We start from the raw sequence: 24,815 nt of genomic DNA on the forward strand, positions 1-24,815 counted from the left end.
GTTTCATCCCCACGATCACTACCTTCTCGTATCCTTCACACTTCCGCACCCTCCACCACCAGATTATTCCTCCCACCACCACCATCAGCAAACACTACGCCCTCCACCACTGCCTTGCGTCCACACCCCCCACCTTCACTACTACTATCAGCAAACATCAGGCCCTCCACTACTACCATGCACTGCCGCAACCTTGCATTCCTACACCACCACCACCACCACCACCACCACCACCATTTACCACAAGCTCTCTCTTACGATCAAATTAAGAAACACCTCCCTATAGCACCCATTATCACCACCACCACCACCACTACTGCTCCTAGTACTATCGCTACCACATTCCCAAACCCCCAAATCACAAAAGTAACGCAGCAACTCAGAGTCTTAACCACTATCACTCGTATTACCACCACTGCCATTACCGCTACCACGAACACCACCACTAAACAACCACTAACACCTAACAATTTTTTTCCACCGTCACTACGAGTACTTCCACCACCACTATTATCAACCACTAAGATGACTATCACCACCACAAGCCAGGCAATACCCAATCCATATCCCATCCCACTAAGCCCCGCGGACTCACTACGATGCATCAACATAAATTCCCCCCCGTGTCAACCTCAGTGGGTCTTACCGAGCTGCCACGCCCCCCGGTGAAGTCATGCTGCAGTCCTGGGGGAATGGGTGGCGGTGTTGGGGGAGGAGTGAGGCAGGGGTGGTTTTGTTCCTTCTCTTTCTTGGGGAGGAGTGAGGCAGGGGTGGTTATGTTCCTCCTCTTTCTCCTCTTACTCTTTCTCCATCTTATTCTTACGCCACTTCTGCTTCTCCACCTTTCTTTAACGACTACTACTACTACGACTACTACTACTACTACTATCATCCAAAACCCAATAATAATTTTCCGGGTTCTTGTACACAACATGAGAACAAATTATGCATGTTTGTATTTTTTTTTTCCCCTTCTCTCCTCATCCTCCTTATCGTGCAGCACCTCCCATCCGTCTTGTCGTGAAGGTGAATAAGTGCTGTCCCTCCCAACCTTTCCTTCAACACCCCCCTTCCTTTATTCATTCTTTCATTCTTCTCCATTTTGCCTGCCTTCCGCCCCTCTCTCACTCCTCCTCTTCATTATTTCTTCCACAAACACCCTCACTATTTCAAGTTTCTCCCTCCTTAACATTCCCTCCACCTACGCTATTCCAACACTTCCTCCTCTCTTCCACCCACGTTCCCTTCCTCCCTTCCTCCCTCTTCTCTCTTCTCTCCCACCCACCCTCGCTCCTTCCCTCCCCTTGTTCACATCCACTAATATCCTCCTCTTCATGCCCAAAGGATGACTTTCAGCCGTGATAAAGGAGACACAACCAGAAAACTACATCTTCTACATACATTTTACGATCTTGAGTCCGCTTGTCTTGATCAAAAAGGGAAGAAAACGAGGAAATAAGAGAATAATAAAATCTATAAACACGAATGCACTTTTGATGGCACGCGTTTAAGATTCTCTCTCTCTCTCTCTCTCTCTCTCTCTCTCTCTCTCTCTCTCTCTCTCTCTCTCTCTCTCTCTCTCTCTCTCTCTCTCTCTCTCTCTCTCTCTCTCTCTGCACAGGTTTTCGTTTCAATGAGCGAAATTCGATGTTATATAAGCATGGGTACAAGTGTGTGTGTGTGTGTGTGTGTGTGTGTGTGTGTGTGTGTGTGTGTGTGTGTGTGTGTGTGTGTGTGTGTGTGTGTGTGTGTGTGTGTGTGTGTATACGAAAAGCGCTTAAGTAATCGTCTATTTTTGGCCTTTATCATTTACATATTTGTTTTTCAATGTGTGTGTGTGTGTGTGTGTGTGTGTGTGTGTGTGTGTGTGTGTGTGTGTGTGTGTGTGTGTGTGTGTGTGTGTGTGTGTGTGTGTGTGTGTGTGTGTGTGTGTGTGTGTGTGTGTGTGTGTGTGTGTGTGTGTGTGAGAGAGAGAGAGAGAGAGAGAGAGAGAGAGAGAGAGAGAGAGAGAGAGAGAGAGAGAGAGAGAGAGAGAGAGAGAGAGAGAGAGAGAGAGAGAGAGAGAGAGAGAGAGAGAGACCCAAACATCCCTTAGAATACACTCGCATCTACCCAAACCTCGCACACGACACACACACACACACACACACACACACACACACACATGAGCGGTGGGACCCTTCACTACCGCAGACAGCATGACCGCCAACACAAACAAAACTAAGGGTTGGGAGATTTCACCGCTGCCTCAACTAGTGATCTCAACCAGTCAGTCGCGCACATGCTAAGTACTGTGGAACCCAAATACAGCCACTCCGTCACCGTTCACCGTTCTCTGTCCTCTTCCATCAAGTACTTCGCAAGGTTGAAAGTTGGTTAAGGTGGAGTGTTGCGTAAAGTACGTCAGGGAGGGGAGGAGAGGAGTGGATGGTGGAGAAAATAATAAACGTGTATTTTTTTTATCTTTTTACAATGGGTGGAGAAAGATAAGGAAGAAAATAAAGAATGGCATAAGGAATTTAAAGAAAAGCGTAAAGGAAGGAGTGGAAAGGAAGAAGAGGGTATGTTAAAAATACTTAAGAGGTGAATTATGCAAAAAAATTATAAGGATGGTGTGAAGATTTTGATCAAGAAAGAATAGCGAAGAATAATAGAGTATAATATGACAGAACACAATAAATAAATAAATAAAAATGTATATAAAAGAGTTATCTAAGCTGAAAGGTAGTAGAGAATTGCCTTTTCCACTTCTCGCTTCTCCTCTGTCTTTCCTCCACCCTTCCACCTTCCCTCTTCCTTTCATCCACCTTTCCACCTCCCCTCTGCCTCACCTCCACCCTTCCACCTTCCCTCTGCCTTTCCTCCACCCTTCCACACCCCTCCTCTGCCTTTCCTCCACCCTTCCACCTCCCCTCTTCCTTTCCTCCATCCTTCCACCTTCCCTCTCCCTTTCCTCCACCTTTCCATCTCCCCTCTTCCTTTCCTCCATCCTTCCACCTTCCCTCTCCCTTTCCTCCACCTTTCCACCTTCCCTCTGTCTTTCCTCCACCCTTCCACCTCCCCTCTTCCTTTCCTCCATCCTTCCACCTTCCCTCTCCCTTTCCTCTTCCCTTCCACCTCCCTTCTGCCTTTCTTCCTCCCTTTCACATATCTTCTGCCTTTGCTCCTCCCTTCCTAATATCTTCAGCCTTTCCTCCTCCCTTCCACCTCATTCTTCCCTCTCTACATTTCTGAAGGACAAAAATCAGTATTCGTGGAGCACGCACTGGGTGGGTTGGGAGGCGACGGCACAAGAACGAGGAAATAAGTCATGAGGGACGAAACATTCATGCCAGCCACACAGGACAGATGGCAGGAACTGATCTGACTACACGATGACTCTCTCTCTCTCTCTCTCTCTCTCTCTCTCTCTCTCTCTCTCTCTCTCTCTCTCTCTCTCTCTCTCTCTCTCTCTCTGTGCACGAGATAGGCATCAGGGCCACAATCAAGCCATCTCACCTTTCTTTTCCCGCCACAACGCAGCGGAGCGTCGATAACAGAGCATCACGGACCACCATCACGTTCTGGATTTACAAGCAAGTTATGCCAATGGAGCGTTTTCTTCCCTTTCAACTCACGGAAAACAGACGCCCACTAATATGCGAGTTTTTTGCACCACTTTCGACACACGCAAAACATCACACCGTTAGATCTACACTATCAAGGTATTTCCAGCTTTTTTTTTCTTTCCGTGGGAGAACAAAAGATAGGAATGAGACCTCAAATTCCTTTTATGGTGATACAAGTTTAAATACAGGTGATGGAAAGATACATTAACAAAGTCAGGTAAGATAAAATATGTTAAGGTAACATGAAGCAATGTAAGGTAAAGTAGGGTAGATCTGTTTTGTGAGGTGAGGTGAGGTGAGGTGAGGTGAGGTGAGATGAGGTGGAGGTGAAGTAATGCAAGCTGGAAAATAGATATAATTTTTCGTCTTGGATACGTGTAGTTGACTTGTGCAATTGTGCTGTTTTGTATCTTTTCTTCAAGTTATGCATTACAGTCACAGTCAGTAGTCGAATAACACGTCCCCGTCACCCTCTCACCCTTGCTGGACACTTCACCCACTCTCTCATCTGTCCAGGATTTATCTGTAAATCTGAACGAGTATTCTCAGAACACTTCACCTTACACTCCTTCCCGTGCCTCCCTGCGGTGTACTCGAGGCTCTCACTCTCTTCTTCCTCACTAAGATGTCACAGGTGCGTTGCGTGGCTCACTAATAGTCAATTTATCATATCATATCTCCATTCCCTCCTGCAGTGTACTGGACTCTCCCCCAGCACTCACCAAGAGGCCAGCTGTATCCCCCCTTCCTCAACATCTCATAAAATGTTCCCCGCGCCTCTCCTCTCCCAAGCTCTCTACGAAAACACTTTTACATCTTCTCCCCCACCCATAAACGCGCCTTCCCACCTCCACTATCTCCACGTTCTCCCCACTGTAAGCACGTCCCTTCAGCCTCTCCTCTCCTGTCCCTCCCCACCAAAGCACCTCCTGTACATCACCCCTCATGAACACCCTCACCCCCACCCAGTAAGACGCCTCTTCCACTCTTCACCATCGCCACGTTCCCTCCACTTCAACCACATCATCCTACCACTCCACCCCGTCCACCCCGCCTCTGTATCCCACCCGGAGTTCCCTACACCAGGATAAGCAGTAAATCAGCCAGCCCTCCCAATTCATCATCGCGCCCTCCACTTCACTTCCCCGCAGCCTGCACCACGAAGAGCGAAGGCTGCCTGCTCCCACTGCACCCAAAGTGTCTTGTGCAATGTTCCTCTCTCTCTCTCTCTCTCTCTCTCTCTCTCTCTCTCTCTCTCTCTCTCTCTCTCTCTCTCTCTCTCTCTCTCTCTCTCTCTCTCTCTCTTTTTCCCTCTTTTGTCTCTCTTTGTTCTTATCTCACTGCTGATCTTTACCTTCCATTTTCTCTTAATCCAAGCGTATCGACGTCTGTCTGTCGTTCCAGACTACCTGTATTGTTTCTGCCTTGCTATGTTATCACGCATCCCAGCCTTCCTTCACCTGTGCTCGTTCTTCTCTCCTTCCGCAACTTCTTCCACACAACAGTTGCACGGAGGAGATATAAAAAGGTGGAGAGGAAGGGAGGGAAAGGAGGGAAAAAGCAGCAAACGTGAATCCTTATCCCCCACAGCCGTGGATTCAGGTAACACATCCTGCACGATCCTGGCCCTTCCCCGCCCCGACGCCCTTTGAGTGTGCATGTGTTGCGATAAGGAGCCTCTTCAGGAGTTGAGTCAGCCCTCCGTGTCGTCCAAGGCAGTTATTATCCTGACACTCAGTAATGAAGACATTAAAATAAGTAAGGCAACTTCAATTATCCCTCCCTCCCCCCATACTCGTACATCCCCTGTCCCACTCCGCACGACAAGCAATCCCCCAAGGGCGACCACTATGCCGCTGCCCAGCCAGGCAGCAGTGGTCGCCACCAGCAGCCCTGCAGCCAGGCAAAACTTGGTATGCTGGCCACTACTCACCCCGATAGTGACTCCTCGTTCAAATTCGGGCGCATAAACACGCCTTTTTGGCGCTTCATAGGTAATGTAGGTGCAATAAAGCCTTCGCATAATTCCACCCTTAGTGCAAGGCCAACAAAGGAAAGCCGTAATTAGAGTAGGCTAATCTCAGAGTTTGTTAAGGAAAGGTTTCCCCTTCATGCAGCGGGCGTGCCGTGCCTCGGGCAGGAAGCCCAGCATACGATGCCCGGGTATGGGGAACATGGCGTGGGTGCAGGCCTCCACCCGTCACGTCCACAAGAAAGAAGTTCCCGCCCTTCCGCCTCCGCCAGGAGCAACACGTAGAGCCAACAAGACTTCCCCATAAATTCATATCCTCGTCCCTTTGGAAACTATCCAGGGGTGCAGCATCAGGACGGCACACACGCGTCCCGTCATTACCGTGGCCAGCGGGCGGAGCCGATGACAGGGTGCAGTGACCGCCGCGTTTCCTTCGCTGCTCACTCTCCTGCGCACGCTTTACACTGGTCATTTGGCGGCCGCTGCTCCTGATGGCAAGGGCTCGGCGTCTCGGACCAAGCGTCTTCTCATGGGTTTTATTGCAAGGCTCACAACATCTTTGGGATATCCCCGCATCACGACAATAGGCAGGCAGCTTCCTCACCTCAACTGCAAACACTGCAGTGACCCAGCCTTGGGGGTCACGCCGCAGGCCAATGGATACCGGCCAGGACACACAGCCGGCTGGGCAAGGTTGAGTGGTGAAGTCACGCCGCTGCCAGGTGGGTAATGTTCCCTGTTCCGCGGAGCAGTGCACACCAGATAATAATCACAACGTACAACCCACCCACCGGCGCCGGGGCCTCCACCACTTCTCTGAAGCGAACACTCGCATACGGCGCACCACCACCACCACCACCACAATCCACAACATTTAACAAATTACCATAGACCCGCAACCCTCCAGACTCCACAGCACACCCATGCCAGCCCAGCCCTCCAGACACCACCACCACAGGCGTCCCTCCCTGCATGCCACGCTGCTCACAGAACGCCGACCACAGGTGCTCGGTGTCACGCTTGAGGCGGCTAATTTCATATGTTAATACCCATCTTGGCTCAAGGTGAACCCGCACGATAAGCCACATCCATCCGCCGCACCAACAACACTGCAACACGCGCACGCACGCACACATGTACAAACAAACACACACACACACACACACACACACACACACACACACACACACACACACACACGAAGGATCCTGTTCAACATTACGGCATTTTACATGGCGCCAGAGACAGACGACAAGGCCTCACGCGCCAGGCCAGGGGGAAGGGAGGAGAGGGAGGGGAAAGGGAAAAAGCCACATTCTCTTCTCTTCCTGCAAAACACACACACACACACACACACACACACACACACACACACACAAACTTACCAGCTTCGTCTGACGCACTGCTATTCATTACCATCATCACTATCATCATTACTATCGGATCACTTCAGGCACTGCGCCGGTCAGTGTTTTGCAACCTTCACTCCACGGCCTTGTGGTGCAGCATCCAGCATATCCACCTCATTTGTTTGCTGCGCAGACCTTGGCGCGTCTAACGTAAATATGACACAAACAGATAAAAGAATGCCTTGCTCCATGCCCACCAGATGCAGTTTTCTCATGTGTTAGAGTTTGATTCCTTTCCTCAGCACACACCAGGGACGGATACTCACTCTACATCCACCACAAGAACCTTTTTTTTTTTTTGTATAAGTGTTTTTTTATTATTATTAGAGGAACAGACAGAGTACTCGTCTTCATCCGAGCATCGTTAGGTTTCCTTTATTACCGAGGCGACATGTGATTACGTTGTTGTGGTGTTAATTATCTATTTATCTATCTATCTGCCTGTCTATCTATTTATTTTTCTTTGGCTCAGCACGCTGTTTTTTCTTCGTGTGTTCATATTTGGTTACTTTATTGGCTTGACATTTGCATAGTTCTGTTTTTTCCTCTTGGCAGACTGTGTGTGTGTGTGTGTGTGTGTGTGTGTGTGTGTGTGTGTGTGTGTGTGTGTGTGTGTGTGTGTGTGTGTGTGTGTGTGTGTGTGTGTGTGTGTGTGTGTGTGTGTGTGTGTTCTTTTAGGCCTGTCATATATCCCGCTGAGCTTCTGTGATGGGATTCTATCTTGTTTTTTGTTCGTTTGGTTGATGGCTTTTAACACACACACATACACACACACACACACACACACACACACACACACACACACACACACACACACACACACACACCTCATGGCACGTTAAACAAGTAACAAACTATATGCAAAAAATAAATAAATAAATAAATAAATAAATAAATAAAATGCAACAGGTTACGAATAAATAAATTAACAAAATGACAAATGAAAAAAATGTATAAAGCTAACAATCAAAGAACCCTCTTTAAAGGAAAAAGTCAAATGAAAAGTTGTAGGCCTAACAAAGATGAAAAAAAATCCACGCGAAGAAAGTGATAGGCGCAGCAAATAAGGATTACGTTAATGGATGCCTGGCCTCTCTCTCTCTCTCTCTCTCTCTCTCTCTCTCTCTCTCTCTCTCTCTCTCTCTCTCTCTCTCTCTCTCTCTCTCTCTCTCTCTCTCTCTCTCTCTCTCTCTCTCTCTGAAGACCTCCCATCATCTCTCGTGCCTGACCTCTCTGTTCACCTTCCCTCTCCCACACACCTCCCCCATCTCTCCCCGCCCCTTACAAGTGAGTGAGGGAGGAGGGAGACTGGATGGTCTTATCTCAGCCCGGCGCCCACTCAGGTCCTCTTACACCTCTTTCCTGAAGTCGACAAAGAGTAAAGGGCGTGTGTAGGAGTAGGTGTTTGAGTGTGCATTTAATCTCTCTCTCTCTCTCTCTCTCTCTCTCTCTCTCTCTCTCTCTCTCTCTCTCTCTCTCTCTCTCTCTCTCTCTCTCTCTAGAAAGTTAACGAGGCTACAAGAGCATGTTCCCTTCCCCTCCCCTTTCACTCTACGCTCCACTCCCCCTCCTCACCTCCCCTCCCTCCTTTATTCATAGCAACCCCACCTCCTCCATTCAGCCCGCCCTTCCCCCCCAACTATTGCTCCACCTCACCTATCTTGTCCACACCTGCTGCACTACCACTAGTAACAATAAACAGTAGTAGTAGTAGTAGTAGTAGTAGTAGTAGTAGTAGTAGTAGTAGTAGTAGTAGTAGTAGTAGTAGTAGTAGTAGTAGTAGTAATCATCATTCATCATCATCATCATCATCATCATCATCATCATCATCATCATCATCATCATCATCAATCATCATCATGCAAAGGCAAAACACACACACACACACACACACACACACACACACACACACACACACACACACACACACACACACACACACACACACACACAGCTATCCTCGTATGTATGTACTACTTGCTGATGGCACACCCTAAACCACATCTACACTAGATTCGAGAGAGAGAGAGAGAGAGAGAGAGAGAGAGAGAGAGAGAGAGAGAGAGAGAGAGAGAGAGAGAGAGAGAGAGAGAGAGAGAGAGAGAGAGAGAGAGAGAGAGAGAGAGAGAGAGAGTGTTGCAACATAATTCAAGCGCAAAAATAGAAAGGGAGAGTACAACCACCACCACCACCACCACCACTGGCACCTTCTCTTTACTTCTGCATCCCAAGGGCCTTCGTGCACTCTTGGGCAAGCCTGACCCTCACTCCACCCCACACGAACAAGAGGAAAAAGCCATTGCCACTCCTATTTCTCTTTCATCCCTCCTTCTCCTCCGAAAATGACAACTACAATTCCTAATACTACTACTATACTATTTTCTGTTCTCTACTCTTCCTCTCCCTTCTCTCACAGCAATGCAAGTGTCTCCTGTCATGTATCATACAGGACTAAGACCAACCTTACCAGTACGTTTCCAGTTCCTAAACTCTTACTGAGACTTCCTACAGCTGACTCATCAAACTGTCTACCGTAAACTCACATTTCAGAGGTACAACAAAACTACCACCTGTGAAAGAAGGAAGGGGAGAAGGAAGGAGGACGGGAAGGAGGGAGATAGGAATGCAGATGTGGAAGGAGATGGAAGAGGCAGCTACCACCACAAACGCACACCTGTTAATGAGGTGCTCCCAGGTGGTCCTGCGCTACGTAAAAGACACCTGCTTTGTGCCACGACCCCGGTAAGTTACGACACTCCTTCCTACCACCCTCTACGCCCACACTTACCAAAGACCCGCCCATGCGTCAGTCTGGGGACATCTCAGGGTCTCGTTAAGCCCACAGAACCTGCCCTTTAAGACTAGCGTAGAGTTTTTGTGTAGCCCAAAGCACACCTGGGCCGGCGTTACTACCTGTGATACCTGAGATGGTGTAAACGACCGCGTGATGTCCTTCCGTCCTTCGCTACACACCAGGGAAGTGACGCGGGAGGATGATGGAGGGGAGGAGAGGGAAGTGGGGTAATGACTGTGGTTGTGCTGCGGCGGGGACAGTGAATGGTGCGGGGATGAATGCGGAGGAAGGGAGATGAGCGGCCGGCGGTGTGGTGATGGGGAAGCGAAGCAGGGTTTTAGAAAGGAGGAAAGGTGAAGGCGAAGGCGAAGGAGGACGGGGAGAAGGAAATACCAGTACGAGAGAGAGAGAGAGAGAGAGAGAGAGAGAGAGAGAGAGAGAGAGAGAGAGAGAGAGAGAGAGAGAGAGAGAGAGAGAGAGAGAGAGAGAGAGAGAGAGAATGTGAAGATGAACTAGATCAGGACGGCGAAATGGCCAACATGAGAACCAATGCAAGGTGGCAGAGGGAGGGAGGGAGGGAGGGAGGGAGAAAGGGAGGGAAGGAGAGATGAGAGATAGGGAGGGGTGTGCACGGGACGGGAAAAAAAGGGGCAGTGGTTTGTGGACAAGCACAATTCCACCCACGGAAGGAAGGGTGCCACAACCTCCAGAACATGTTAATCTTGAGTCAGTCACAGCTGATCTGCACTGTTCGCCAATCCACACTGGCTTGCACACCGGCAACCCGATTGGGGAGTCCAGCGGTCCCCTGTGAGGCAGCCCGCTACCGCTCACCGAGCCCAAGCACACACCAGGCAACACAAGTTTTGCACTCCTGAAGCTGCCTGAAGCCGGTGGTGTTCAAAGGGAAGGGCACAGCGGGCGGGCTGGGCGGGCCGGTGGGCAGCGTCAGGGTGCGAGACCCGGCACTTCATCGCGCCGCTTGTCAGGGTTAATTACACTCCCTTGAGCTGCAACAATTTTATCCGATGATCACTAATTAACCCGAGGAGTTCTGTCTATTTGTTTCGATTCTCAGCTTTCTTTCCCGACTGAATTGTGATGATACTGACCCTGCCGGGGACGGCCTCGGGGTGCAGCTGAGGGGACGCTCCTGCCCGTCCAGAATCAGGTGGTTACCAAGCCTTATATAGAGCATCACAGCCGCGTATTTTATCGTGCTAACCCGCGAGGCACGACGGCTCCTCCCCGCGCCTCACACGATGGACGGTCTCGGATGACACTACAAGCCTGTTGCTATTTGTGTGAACTGAACGCGTGGGTGCGCTGTCTCAAGCAGATGGGCGTTTCACCATAGTACTCGTACATTATGTGGGATAGGTCGGGGCTTAGCGACTCTCCAAAGCTGTGCAACAGAAAACAAAAATATGTAGCTGTGCCCCGCGGAAGACGAGTTGTGGTCTCCTTCCCTTCTTCTACTTCTCTTGGGCCTCCTCATCCCGCCCATGCATCGTGCCGCCCAAGTCCCCTCCCCTTCCTTACCTTCAGCCTCCACAAATCCCTATCCCGGACCATCAAGCAACTATCATCCAGGACTCGCAATAGTCCAGCGCCTTCCAGGAAGAGACTCGTCAAGGTGCTGCGGACGTGCACGAACACCTTGGAGCGTCTTACGTTAAGGAGAAAGATTACATAGCGAGCCTTCAATGGCGTCTGTCAGGTGCCGTGTCCAATATTTATTAGAGAGATATCGACAAAGACACGTCAGCCACACACAATCCTGGAAGCAAAATCTCGCAGAACATGTTGGCAATTTTGAACTTGATATAAATTAAACAGAAACCGCCGCTGACCGCCGTAGGAGCCCGACCAGTCCGCGAGGAGTGGTCAGGGACTGAGATGCAACACGGCATGCGCCGTGTGTGTGTGTGTGTGTGTGTGTGTGTGTGTGTGTGTGTGTGTGTGTGTGTGTGTGTGTGTGTGTGTGTGTGTGTGTGTGTGTGTGTGTGTGTGTGTGTGTGTGTGTGTGTGTAAAAAACTAGATCTCAACACATCACACTACTTTCCCGAGGGCAGACTATGCTGTCAGTGGTTATTTCTTTTAAAGGTCTCTCTCTCTCTCTCTCTCTCTCTCTCTCTCTCTCTCTCTCTCTCTCTCTCTCTCTCTCTCTCTCTCTCTCTCTCTCTCTCTCATTACATCTACAGCACCTAACGGGAGAGGCAGTAACCATGAGCCCCTGCGGAGTTATAAGAGAAAAACATCCCAGCAATCCATCCCTCTTCACTGAGTACTCAGCTCACACTCCAAGCCCCACAGCCTCACCACCCATCTCTCACCCAACTTGTACTCACCACCATCATCTATTACCATCACTGTCGCCGCCCTGGCTACCACTCACTACCCTACCTTAACCCTTCCCCTAGAGGCTTCAATGAGTTCAGCAAGACGAGGGTCGGGCAAGGATGTTGGCATGGGTGACACAGCACAAGAAGGAAACAGGACGTCTGAGCGTCAGTCGTATGGTGAGGCGCTGAGGTGAAGCCAATGGCCGTATAAGGAGAGCGGGAGGAAGAGTGGGAGGTAGAGGAGAAAAAAGCGGCCGAGTAAGCTTGTGGGAGACTTGGAGGAGTATCGCCGAAGGAGGAACAAGCAGCACCACCACACACTCAGATCGAAGAAAACGATTGCAAAGGGCGAGAGAAAACGAGGTACAGCAAGGCGCTCACAGGCGCTGATTACGGTCTCTGAGCCAAGACGCCAACGGGGAAAGTAGTAAAAACTCGGACAAGCCTCAACATGGGCCACGGAAAGAACAGGAGGCTCTTGGTGGACTCAGGTGGTGGCGTGCGTGCCGCCCGAATCCAGTGCGGGCCAGAAGGGGTGTCCACTTGTGAGGGAAAGCTGCGTACGATGCATTACACGCTGCCGAACGCCAGAACGCGCCGACCACAACACGGTCAAGAAACTCTCATGCAATCTACATTAATTGTGTGTGTGTGTGTGTGTGTGTGTGTGTGTGTGTGTGTGTGTGTGTGTGTGTGTGTGTGTGTGTGTGTGTGTGTGTGTGTGTGTGTGTGTGTACAGCCGCAGTTATGTACACAGTTCATGCTTCCCTTCCTCCGCCACCCATTCTCCAGCCACATTCAATAACCCTCAACTCTTTCATCTTAGTCTATCGTAATAAATAAAAAAATAAATAAATAAATAAATAAATAAATAAATAAATTATATATATATATATATATATATATATATATATATATATATATATATATATATATATATATATATATATATATATATATATATATATATATTCTACTGCCTCCAGGAGGAGGCAGTAGACACCTGCCGAAATGATAATTACTCCCAGTGAGGTCTAAATCACTGTTCAGGGGGTACGGTGAACTTATCATTAAACCCAGTTGTGACCTCACAGAACGTTTCCCTTTGTGTCTCACAACACAGGGGGGCAGTCACAGCCTGCCCTTTAAAGACAACTCTCTTCCTCCACACAAAACTACAAGCATCTAATAACACACACACCCTTCACTCAGAAATTACAAAATCATCATGGCGACTCCTACACCAGCCTCGGAGTCCCCATCTGGGGAGGGGACCATAAATGTCCTCAGGTCGGACTGCCTTTCTGTCGACGACCCTAAGTGTCTTGACACCCCCCTCAACTTTTTTTTCATTAACTTCTACAACATTCGCGGTCTAAGATCTAATTTTCAATCTGTAGAACACCACCTCTCCTCTTCTAAACCTCATCTTCTTTTCCTCACTGAAACTCAGGTGTCTGAGGCAACTGACAGTAGCCCCTTTTCTGTTCCCTCCTACTTTCTCCATCCTCATTTTTTATCCAAAGCTGGATGCTGCGTTTATCTGCGCAATGACTTAACCTGCTCTCGTGCCCACGCTCTTGAATCTTCCGAGTCTTCCACCATCATGCTACGACTACAGAGTCACTCTCAAACTAAATTTATCTGTGCTGTATACTTTTCACCTAACTCCTCTGACTATAAGAAATTCTTTGACTACTTAACTTCCAAAGTGGAGCACATTCTGACCCTCTCCCCTTATGCAGAGATCTCCATTCTTGGAGACTTCAATGTTCACCACCAGCTTTGGCTTTCCTCTCCCTTCACTGACCATCCTGGTGAACTAGCCTTCAACTTTGCTATCCTCCATGACCTAGAGCAACTGGTGCAACACCCTACTCGTATTCCTGACCGTCTTAGAGATAAGCCCAACATTCTTGACCTTTTCCTGACCTCTATTCCTTCTGCTTATGCTGTCACTCTTTCTTCTCCGTTGGGCTCCTCCGATCACAATCTCATATCTGTATCTTGTCCTATCGCTCCAATCCCTCCTCAAGATCCCCCTAAGCGAAGGTGCCTCTGGCGTTTTGCCTCTGCTAGTTGGGCGGGACCTGAGGAGGTGTTTTGCTGATTTTCCTTGGAATGATTACCGCTTCCGTGTCAGAGACCCGTCTTTGTGTGCTGAGCGCATAACAGAGGTGATAGTGTCTAGCATGGAGGCGTACATTTCTCACTCTCTTTCTCGTCCTAAACCTTCTAAACCTTGGTTTAACACAGCTTGTTCTCGTGCTATACATGATAGAGAGGTGGCCCACAAAAGGTACTTAAGCCTTCCATCACCAGAATCTCATGCACTTTAAATTTCTGCCCGAAACCATGCCAAGTCTGTTCTCCATCTAGCTAAAAACTCCTTCATTAACAGAAAGTGTCAAAACCTTTCAAGATCTAACTCCCCTCGTGCCTTCTGGCATCTAGCCAAAAATATTTCCAATAACTTTGCTTCTTCTTCTTTCCCTCCTTTATTTCAACCAGATGGCACCACTGCTATCACATCTATCTCTAAAGCTGAACTCTTCGCTCAAACCTTTGCTAAAAACTCTACCTTGGACGATTCTGGGCTTGTTCCTCTCTCTCCTCCACCCTCTGACTACTTCATGCCACCTATTTAAAATTCTTCACAATGATGTTTTCCATGCCCTTGCTAGCCTAAACCCTCGCAAGGCTTATGGACTTGATGGGGTCCCTCCTATTGTTCTCCGAAACTGTGCTTCCGTGCTTGCACCTTGCCTAGTCAAACTCTTTCAGCTCTGTCTGTCAACATCTTCCTTTCCTTCTTGCTGGAAGTTTGCCTACATTCAGCCTGTTCCTAAAAAGGGTGACCGTTCTAATCCCTCAAACTACCGTCCTATTCCTTTAATTTCCTGCCTATCTAAGGTTTTTGAATTTATCCTAAACAGGAAGATTCTTAAACATCTATCACTTCACAACCTTTTATCTAATCGCCAGTATGGGTTCCGTCAAGGCCACTCTACTGGTGATCTTCTGGCTTTCCTTACTGAGTCTTAGTCATCCTCTTTTAGAGATTTTGGTGAAACTTTTGCTGTTGCCTTAGACATATCAAAAGCTTTTGATAGAGTCTGGCACAAAGCTTTGATTTCCAAACTACCCTCCTACAGCTTCTATCCTTCTCTCTATAACTTCATCTCAAGTTTCCTTTCTGACCGTTCTATTGATGCTGTAGTAGACAGTCACTGTTCTTCTCCTAAATCTATTAACAGTGGTGTTCCTCAAGGTTCTGTCCTGTCACATACTCTCATTTTATTATTCATTAATGATCTTCTAAACCAAACTTCTTGTCCCATCCACTCCTACGCTGATGATACCACCCTGCACTTTTCCACGTCTTTTCATAGACGTGCAACCCTTCAGGAGGTAAACATTTCACGCAGGGAAGCCACAGAGCGCTTGACTTCTGATCTTTCTAAAATTTCTGATTGGGGCAGAGCAAACTTGGTATAGTTCAATGCCTCAAAAACTCAATTCCTCCATCTATCAACTCTACACAACCTTCCAGACAACTATCCCCTCTTCTTCAATGACACTCAACTGTCCCCCCCTTCTACACTGAACATCCTCGGTCTGTCCTTTACTTATAATCTGAACTGGAAACTTCACATCTCATCTCTAGCTAAAACAGCTTCAATGAAGGTAGGCGTTCTGAGACGTCTCCGCCAGTTTTTCTAACCCCCCTCCCCAGCTGCTAACTCTGTACAAGGGCCTTATCCGTCCATGTATGGAATATGTTTCACATGTCTGGGGGGGTTCCACTCATACTGCTCTTCTAGACAGGGTGGAATCAAAAGCTTTTCGTCTCATCAACTCCTCTCCTCTAACTGACCGTCTTCAGCCTCTCTCACACCGCCGCAATGTTGCATCTCTAGCTGTCTTCTACCGCTATTCTCATGCTAACTGCTCTTCTGATCTTGCTAACTGCATGCCTCCCCTCCTCCCGCGGCCTCGCTGCACAAGACTGTCTTCTTTCTCTCACCCCTATTCTGTCCACCTCTCTAACGCAAGAGTTAACCAGTATTCTCAATCATTCATCCCTTTCTCTGGTAAACTCTGGAACTCCCTGCCTGCTTCTGTATTTCCACCTTCCTATGACTTGAATTCCTTCAAGAGGGAGATTTCAAGACACTTATTCATCAATTTTTGACTACCGCTTTGGACCCTTTTATGGGACTGGCATTTCAGTGGGCATTTTTTTTTTATTGGATTTTTGTTGCCCTTGGCCAGTGTCCATCCTACATTAAAAATAAAAATAAAAATAAAGAAAAAAATAAAGAAAGAAATTCAGCAATGAAATTAAAATCATCAAGTTTTGTTCCTACGTAGTATGAATTAAGTCAGTCCGTTTTTAGAAAAGCCTGCAGCCTGACACACTTGCCTCAGTTCTCCGGAGAATAAAGATGATGTTTTGATACCTTAAAAGGTTATCCCAAAAATAAGCACTGGGGAGGCCCCGTTAACACACGAACCCCGATTTTTTTTTTTTTTTTTATGAAAGACAAAGAAATAAACTGATAAATAAACAAATAAATAAGTGAATCATAAAATTTTCTCAACATGAAGTCCTTTACAATTCTACGAAAAAGGAGCACACAGAACCTTATATTCACACCCAAAGTGGAAGAAAAAGATAAACAAATAAGTAAATTCCCTCCAAGTCTTTGTTAAATAAAGCTCACGCACGGCATCCTTTACCTCAGTCCACGTGCGAACCTAATTACCGCCCTGTAGGCCGCCTCCCATTCTCCGGATAGTTGTCCTGGTTTCGCTGTATATATTTCACACACACACACTTCAAGTACGGAAGTCGTGAGTGAATACTGGCACAATCCTTCAGCACCTTAGTGGCAAGGCACCCCCCCACCCCTACACCCAACCAAGCCTCCCGCGGCAACACAGAAACAAATACATTCCTTCCTAAGGCTTTAAAGAGACAGAAAAAAAAAATGCGTTGTGCTGCGTCCTGCCTGGGCTGGCCTTGAGCTGAGGTCACGTCCCCTCCCCGCCAGCTTCCAGCCACCACTCGCCCGACCAACCTCCAGAAAAAATAATAAAATTAAATAAATAAAAAAATAAATACAAATGAAAAAATAAAATTATCCCCACTCCATCAGTCCTTCTGTCTCACTTGGCGATGAATAGCCGATGGGATTATCACGCGGAAAAGATCCAGCAACCACTTCATTTTTTTCTCCCTACCTCAAAATGTGTCTTATATGAGCCATGAGACCACACTCTGTTATCAGGGAAGGTAAATTTAACGTCAGAGCATGTTAGAATCAACTGACCTTGGTTTGTATCTGGCTAATTGCACTTTACGATCCCATTGCTGCTCAGCGCACTCCTGTCATCCATTCTCACCGACACCACTCGTAAATGTGATCGGATCGTCAAGTCCTTATCATGTTTCGTGTTTTACAAGGATCGGACCCACACCACACTAATTAAAAGCGGTCCCTTGCCGATGCTACCCACCCATCCCCACGCGCCTCCCCGAACCCTGAGCTGTTTACCTTCAATCTCAAACTAAGGTGGATAGCTGGACAATCAATCATATGACGCAGGGAAACAATGTGACGAACACTGTGAGCCCGGCGTGAGGCTGAGGTTACCTTTTCCATCATTTCCCTTTCCTCAGACCACTGTCCATCCTCCTTGCATACAATTACCTATAATCTCTCACTCCCCACTTTGCTGCACCCCAATCTCACTGCCCCCGTCGTTCACCACTGTCCTCTCTTGCACATTTCAGGGATGTGTTTTGCAGGCAGTGCTTCCCTCTCTCCTCCCATCGACGTAAAATCTTGCAATGTATTCATTTATTCTCAAGGCGAGCTTGGCACCTGCGCCATGATGAGCCCGGGATCCAAAGAGGGAGCGGCGGCCGTGCCTCAGCAAGCACTGTATAATAGTGAGCCTCCCTGCGCTCCTCCCACTCCACCCCTCCCGCATACCATCCTTCCCGTCTTCATTTGTCGCCCTCTACAAGTAGTAGTAGTAGTAGTAGTAGTAGTAGTAGTAGTAGTAGTAGTAGTAGTAGTAGTAGTAGTAGTAGTAGTAGTTCACCAGAACATAAATAAAAACCAGGAAATCTGCAGCAATCCTGTGCGCCTACACGCGACAGTCTCTGCATAAAACACACCTTATATCCACTATGATCCCTGGCCATAAATCTGTCTTAGTCTTTTAAAGTTCCTGATTATGGAGTTTATTCCAATCATCACCACTCTATTTGAGAACAAACTTCTTTCCATCTCTATTTTAACTTAATTTAGTAGTAATTTAGTAGTAGTAGTAGTAGTAGTAGTAGTAGTAGTAGTAGTAGTAGTAGTAGTAGTAGTAGTAGTAGTAGTAGTAGTAGTAGTAGTAGTAGTAGTACTACTACTACTACTACTACTACTACTACTACTACTACTAATAATAATAATAATAATAATAATAATAATAATAATAATAATAATAATACAACAACAACAACAACAACAACAACAACAACAACAACAACAACAACAACAACAACAACAACAACAACAACAACAACGCGTAATAATACTCTTTAAAACCGAATGAATAGTAACAAAAATAGAAGTTTCAAAAATAAATAAAAAGAAAAATGGTTCACTGAATAACATAGTAGCTTCCTGCTCCACCCCACATCACCTGCAGAAACAACTTCTGACTTATATTTTTGCCAGCAACTTTTCCTTCCCTTGCTAACCTTGTTGCATCTTTCTTCTTACCACTGCCTGAGTCACCCACAAGCATACAGGGACCACATCAGGATCCTGGTCACCCTTGCAATGCCTCCTCCAACTGCCTGGCCTTGACCACACCCTACTTCATCCATCCCCACCCATCTCCTCTCCCTCCTACTGCTGGAACCACAACACTCACCTCGCCATCAAGTTTAGATTACAGTGAAACAAATAACTACACCATGTTACTGTCGACTGCATGACTGACAGGTATATAAGCATGTCATTCAAACATCACACTGACATGGTACTACTTCCTTGTCTCCACCCAGGCTCCAAACATCCCCCTTCCTTCCTTCCTTCCCATCACTGTTGACTCTCTCAAACCAGAGACATATCATCACTTCCTGTACATTGCCTCATCACAGAAACAAAACCCAGTCATCTGTGGGTCTTACGCAGATGAAGTGATATTTGGCTTTGAAGTTTCTAAGTGATACAAAAAAGAATGCGAGCAAAATCAAAGAGAATGATGATAGGGAAAGGAGTATGTATGATGGACTAATAAAGAAAACAAAAGAGGAAAAATGGGAGAAATAAGGAAGTCAGCATCTATAAGATGAGGAAAAAGAAAAAAAGGAAAAGTAAAAGAAAAGAAGAGGAGGAAAGAAACACATCATGAAAGTTAGCACAAGACATACAAACAACTTAATAACAGAATAGACCACTGAGTACAATAATGACCTTGCCAAACCTTAACAGTCCCCATGAGCAACCCTCACATGCACAAGACATATCACTACCAATACTATCCTGAACATTTTTCTTCACATGATTCTAGGAAGAGAATAAACTCGACTCCTCCCTCACACGAGGTCTTCGTTACATGGCTCGTCTCTTCTGCATGCAAGATTAAGCAGAAAACCTTTCATAAATGGCCACTTCAAAATCAGCTTGGTGTCCAATGAATACCAATACTTAGTATTAGTGTGCTGAGACCACCACTTTACTCAAGACATTGCACTAAGCATACTGAAGAGATACAACTCACAATTTGATTCAGTCAGAGTGATGTTTGACTAATTACATCTTTGATGCCATCACCTTTCCAAGAACCTCTATGAGTGTGAGTGTGACCTTAAGTTTCCACTCACAACCCTCCATGCACGTATCTGTCTTCCTCCAACTCTCTTATTCATCACCTACACCTTTCATCCTTCCTTTATATCCTGCATGAATTATGCGAAGCATAATGAATCAGCCTCGTATATACAAAGATAATAAGTCACACTATTATGTACACCTGTGTCACAAGGTCAAATAAAAAATAAGAGTGGAAGTGTACTGAGACAAAATATAATGAGATTAAAATTAAACCTTCAAAATATGTCAGCTTGGAAAGTACAGTCAGTCAACATAAGACTCAAGCCTCATATGAGGCATTACCAGAAAGTTTCAATACTAAGCATACTCGTATATACAAGGAAATACAACTTGATTTGAGTATCATCCCCCTTCATAATAGTCCTATTAAGCAGCAATACAACAATCAGTGCCACTACTGAAAGACATTGTAAAAGTCTTGTTCTCAAAATCTGTCAAGCACTTAATGCAAATTATGATAAATTTCCTCCAGCAGTTTCACTTTTGGGAAGGACAACTTTGCAGAGCACCAAATCCAGCAAGAAAGGTGGGTATAAAAGGATGATCATGGTGTTGTAAGAGCTGTTGCTACCACAACTCCAGAATGACCTGACCTAACCTGAGCCCAGGCATGGCCCAGGGGCTTCATGTGTCAAGGACACTGGGGCAGCAGCACCACACAGACTATATGTGTTGCCAAGTGTGCTAAAAGATGTACAGCTGCTAACTTTGTACAGGGTCCTTATCCATGCTTCACATGGAGGAGGCAGTAGACACCTGCCAAAACGATAATTACTCCCAGTGAGGTCTAAAGCACTGTTCAGTGGGCATATTTTTTTTATTGGATTTTTGTTGCCCTTGGCCAGTGTCCTTCCTACATAAAAAATAAAAAATAAATAAATAAATAAATAATAATAATAATAATAATAATAATCCCTTTCTCTGATAAACTCTAGAACTCCCTGCCTGCTTCTGTACTTCTCCCTTCCTTTGACTTGAATTCTTTCAAGAGGGAGGTCTCAAGACACTTATCCTACTAAAAAAGATATAAATATAAATATAAATATAAATATAAATATAAATATAAATATATATGAAAATTAAAATAGAAATAGAAATAAAAATAAAAATTGAAACTGAAAGGCATTAAGAAAAAAAACATGTAGTCGTTTATAATGACTTATAATTTTGGAATAATTAAGGCAAAGGATGACAGCATAAGTGAGAGAGGGAGACTGCCAACTAGCCTGTCAACTGAATGTGACAGCAATGCAGGACAGGCACAGCAATCTCAAGGGGATGTCATCAAAGAACTGCCCTAAAATCAGTTAAAACTTTATCAACAATCACATTAATGGCTTCTGTCAAAATTTAAAAGGTAAAAGACATGTAGAAACCAGTGACAGTAGAAAAAAAAATAGTGAAATCCTACTCTCCCTATTCCTTCCTATTCCTTCACATGATCACATATGATAGATAAGCTTTTCACATTCCTATACCAGTGAATTCACACACTGGGAATCTTGGATAGAAGTGTTCACATTGTTTCCGTATTATAAGATTACTGACAGAAGTAAGAATAGAGGGCAGGGAACACCATCATCTGAACTTTAACTTCCCACAAAGCAAGAAAAATACTTCTGTCAAAATTCTTTGTCACAGCCAAATTTACTCCTCAGCCTATTGTGTTTTCCATGGAACATAATCGTCTCTGTGTGTTGTATTACCACCAAATTTAAATCATTTTCAATATTTTCATAAAATTAGCCTTGTTCTACAGAATCACATGCAACATCAACATTATCATGCAAGGAAGTAGATAAGGAAAAGTGAATTACACATGAAGCGTGCACAGCATGGCTGGCATCTTAGCATTTAAGCTAGGGAATTGAAGAAGTGCTTGGGGATGTCACTAACAGTTCATTTCAGCTAACCCCCCCCTTCATGGAGCACACAAGCCTAGTATATAGATAAACAGAACTAGATACAATTAATAATTCATTTTCATTCTATAAAAAATTTACATATAGTACCCTCTCAAATTTCGCACTTGCTTTCTTCCAAAGACAGTGCTAAACTCGAGGATCACAAAACTCTGGGTATCAAAAACACTGAAAAAACATTTACGTATTTATTTCAGCCACATGGCCCATAACTGTGAGTTTTGTCCTTATGTTTGGTGTGACACAGTGATACAGCAGTGCAGAACCACAACATCTAAATCTGTGTGAATGGGTGTGCTTTGTCCTCACATCTGGTGACACAGCAGTGCACAGTGCAGCACCACCACATCAGCCATAGTAGTGAGGCACCTCTCATTTGTTAGCATGTTTTTCCACACTGCAGCAGTGCCATCACAAGCCTTCCTCTCCCCCTCTCTCATATGTAAGCCAGCATCATTGGTGTTGTGGCTAACAAGTGGTTCATCCACATAAAGAATTTGTATCTTCAGGTATGTGAACTGTACATAGAAATACGTATACAATACATAGCATGTATTTTTACTATTTGTGACGGCAATAGTAGGAATGCATGATCCATATGCGACAAAAGCGTAAAACTCGAGGAGATAATGAGCAAAAGTTGGGATGGTAAGAATTTAGGACTCAGTGCGAAACTCAGGAATAACAAATCTTGGATACAGTGAAACTCAGGTTGATACAGTATATCAGTATATGAGATCAACAATCTTTGCCAAAAGAGCTGCTGAAATGCATACCCCCCCCACATGCACAAACTCATAATCATAAGTATTCCCAAACATCTTCATCTCTAAGCTTCCCCAGAAAAGATGACCACAACATGCTCAGTTGCACATCAGATAATGCAACCTCCACATCACGCCCCATTAAGAGGGAAAAAATAAACCAAACATACCCATCACCTTTCCCACAGCAGACCTTAACTGCTGACTGGACCAGATAAAAAATCCTCCCATCAAGATGTTGTGTCTTTTATACAATTACTCTCCACTCATCCCAGCAATATATAACCACTCCTCATTGATCCACAGATGTTCCTTCTACTTGCATCTAAAGCTCTCTTTGCAATGTCCATCCATCTCATTTCTGGCCTGCTCCTAACACCTTGCACATCAGACCCATTTCTTCCCCAATTACTCATCAATTCTCCACACATACCTAATCTATCAAGATATTGAATCACTTATTTCCATGAAATTAAAAGTAGCAGCAATTATTTCCTTGCATCTTTTATTTCATCCTTTCAGAAACCCTTTTCCCACATTCAACTTTTTTTTTTCTCCCTTGCATTCAGAGTGCCAATGACAAATCAAAAAAGAACAGACCCTCAGTCTATCTCTTCTAGACAGGGTGGAATCAAAAGCTTTTCGTCTCATCAACTCCTCTCCTCTAACTGACTGTCTTCAGCCCCTCTCTCACCGCTGCAATGTTGCATATCTAGCTGTCTTCTACCACTATTTTCATGCCAACTGCTCTTCTGATCTTGCTACTGCATGCCTCCCCTCCTTCCGCGGCCTCGCTGCACAAGACTTTCTTCTTTCTCTCACCCCTATTCTGTCCACCTCTCTAACGCAAGAGTTAACCAGTATTCTCAATCATTCATCCCTTTCTCTGGTAAACTCTGGAACTCCCTGCCTTCTTCTGTATTTCCACCTTCCTATGACTTGAATTCCTTCAAGAGGGAGGTTTCAAGACACTTATCCACCAATTTTTGACCACTGCTTTGACCCTTTTATGGGACTGGCATTTCAGTGGGCATTTTTTTTATTAGATTTTTGTTGCCCTTGGCCAGTATCCTTCCTACATAAAAAAAAAAAAAAAAAAAATCATCACAATTATTTTGAGATGCAGGTTCCATGTTTACAAGTCTGCTTTGACACACCTACTGGCAGCTTCTCAAGCTGTAAGTTATGTGCAAATTACCTGTCACATCCCTTGCTTCCTTGGTACATGATCCTTTTGTCTTCTTTCATCTTTGTCAGAAATAAAAAAATAAATAAATAAAAAAAAAATCACTGCAGGTGATAGTATCCTCACTGCATAAACAAGTCACTTTTCAGTCTTCACATAATATCAACATCTTGTGAGCCTACCCTTGCAACACCATCAAAACAGCTGATCCATTTTCACATAATGTACTAAACAGCAAGTCTACATGCAGTGCCTATAAAATACCAGAGGATCACATTCACATACCTTCTGCATAGCCTGAAGCTGTTATGGCAGATGGCAGCAAAATCCCAGTCTCCCGTACTTCATCAAATCGAGTCATCAGCGCTGGAAGCCTGAGGAGGAATGATCACAATGTAGGTTATGCTGCAATGGTACACACACACAATAAAGTGTACACAATAAAGTGTGTGTGTGTGTGTGTGTGTGTGTGTGTGTGTGTGTGTGTGTGTGTGTGTGTGTGTGTGTGTGTGTGTGTGTGTGTGTGTGTGTGTGTGTGTGTGTGTGTGTGTGTGTGTGTGTGTGTGTGTGTGTGTGTGTGGGTAGGTGGATGAGTGTGCATGTCACAACATTTGTGAGAGTGCATCAGAACCCATTTCTTGCAAAGAAGTGTCTTTCACTGCTCCTTTGCAAGAATATTTTACTTACAAACACCACAACTAGCATTAACTATAATTCTTTCATGCATCCTTCTATTTCTTATTATTTCAAGCTTACTCTACTCCTTTAAGTTTTATCATCCTGCACTCTTTAGTCTATCTTTCCAAATGGAAGGCTGAGATTCTCTTTCATGACAGGTAGCTTCAACTTATTAAGGGAATACAAAAACATACAAAGTAGATCCCAATGGTTTCTTGTCTCTCAGTCA

The 24,815-nt window shown here is 45.5% G+C and overlaps 1 protein-coding gene across 1 annotated transcript in view; it reads right to left on the reverse strand.

Moving 5' to 3' along the window:
- Window positions 1-24,815, reverse strand: part of LOC135104458 (CLIP-associating protein 1-B-like) — a 73,757-nt gene that overhangs the window by 40,009 nt on the left and 8,933 nt on the right. The window contains exon 4 of the mRNA XM_064011926.1: window positions 24,194-24,282. Within this exon, the coding sequence (XP_063867996.1) occupies window positions 24,194-24,282 (89 nt within the window). The remainder of the gene's footprint in view (window positions 1-24,193; window positions 24,283-24,815) is intronic.

The sequence above is a fragment of the Scylla paramamosain genome, chromosome 10, assembly GCF_035594125.1.
Source record: "Scylla paramamosain isolate STU-SP2022 chromosome 10, ASM3559412v1, whole genome shotgun sequence".
NCBI lineage: Eukaryota > Metazoa > Arthropoda > Malacostraca > Decapoda > Portunidae > Scylla > Scylla paramamosain.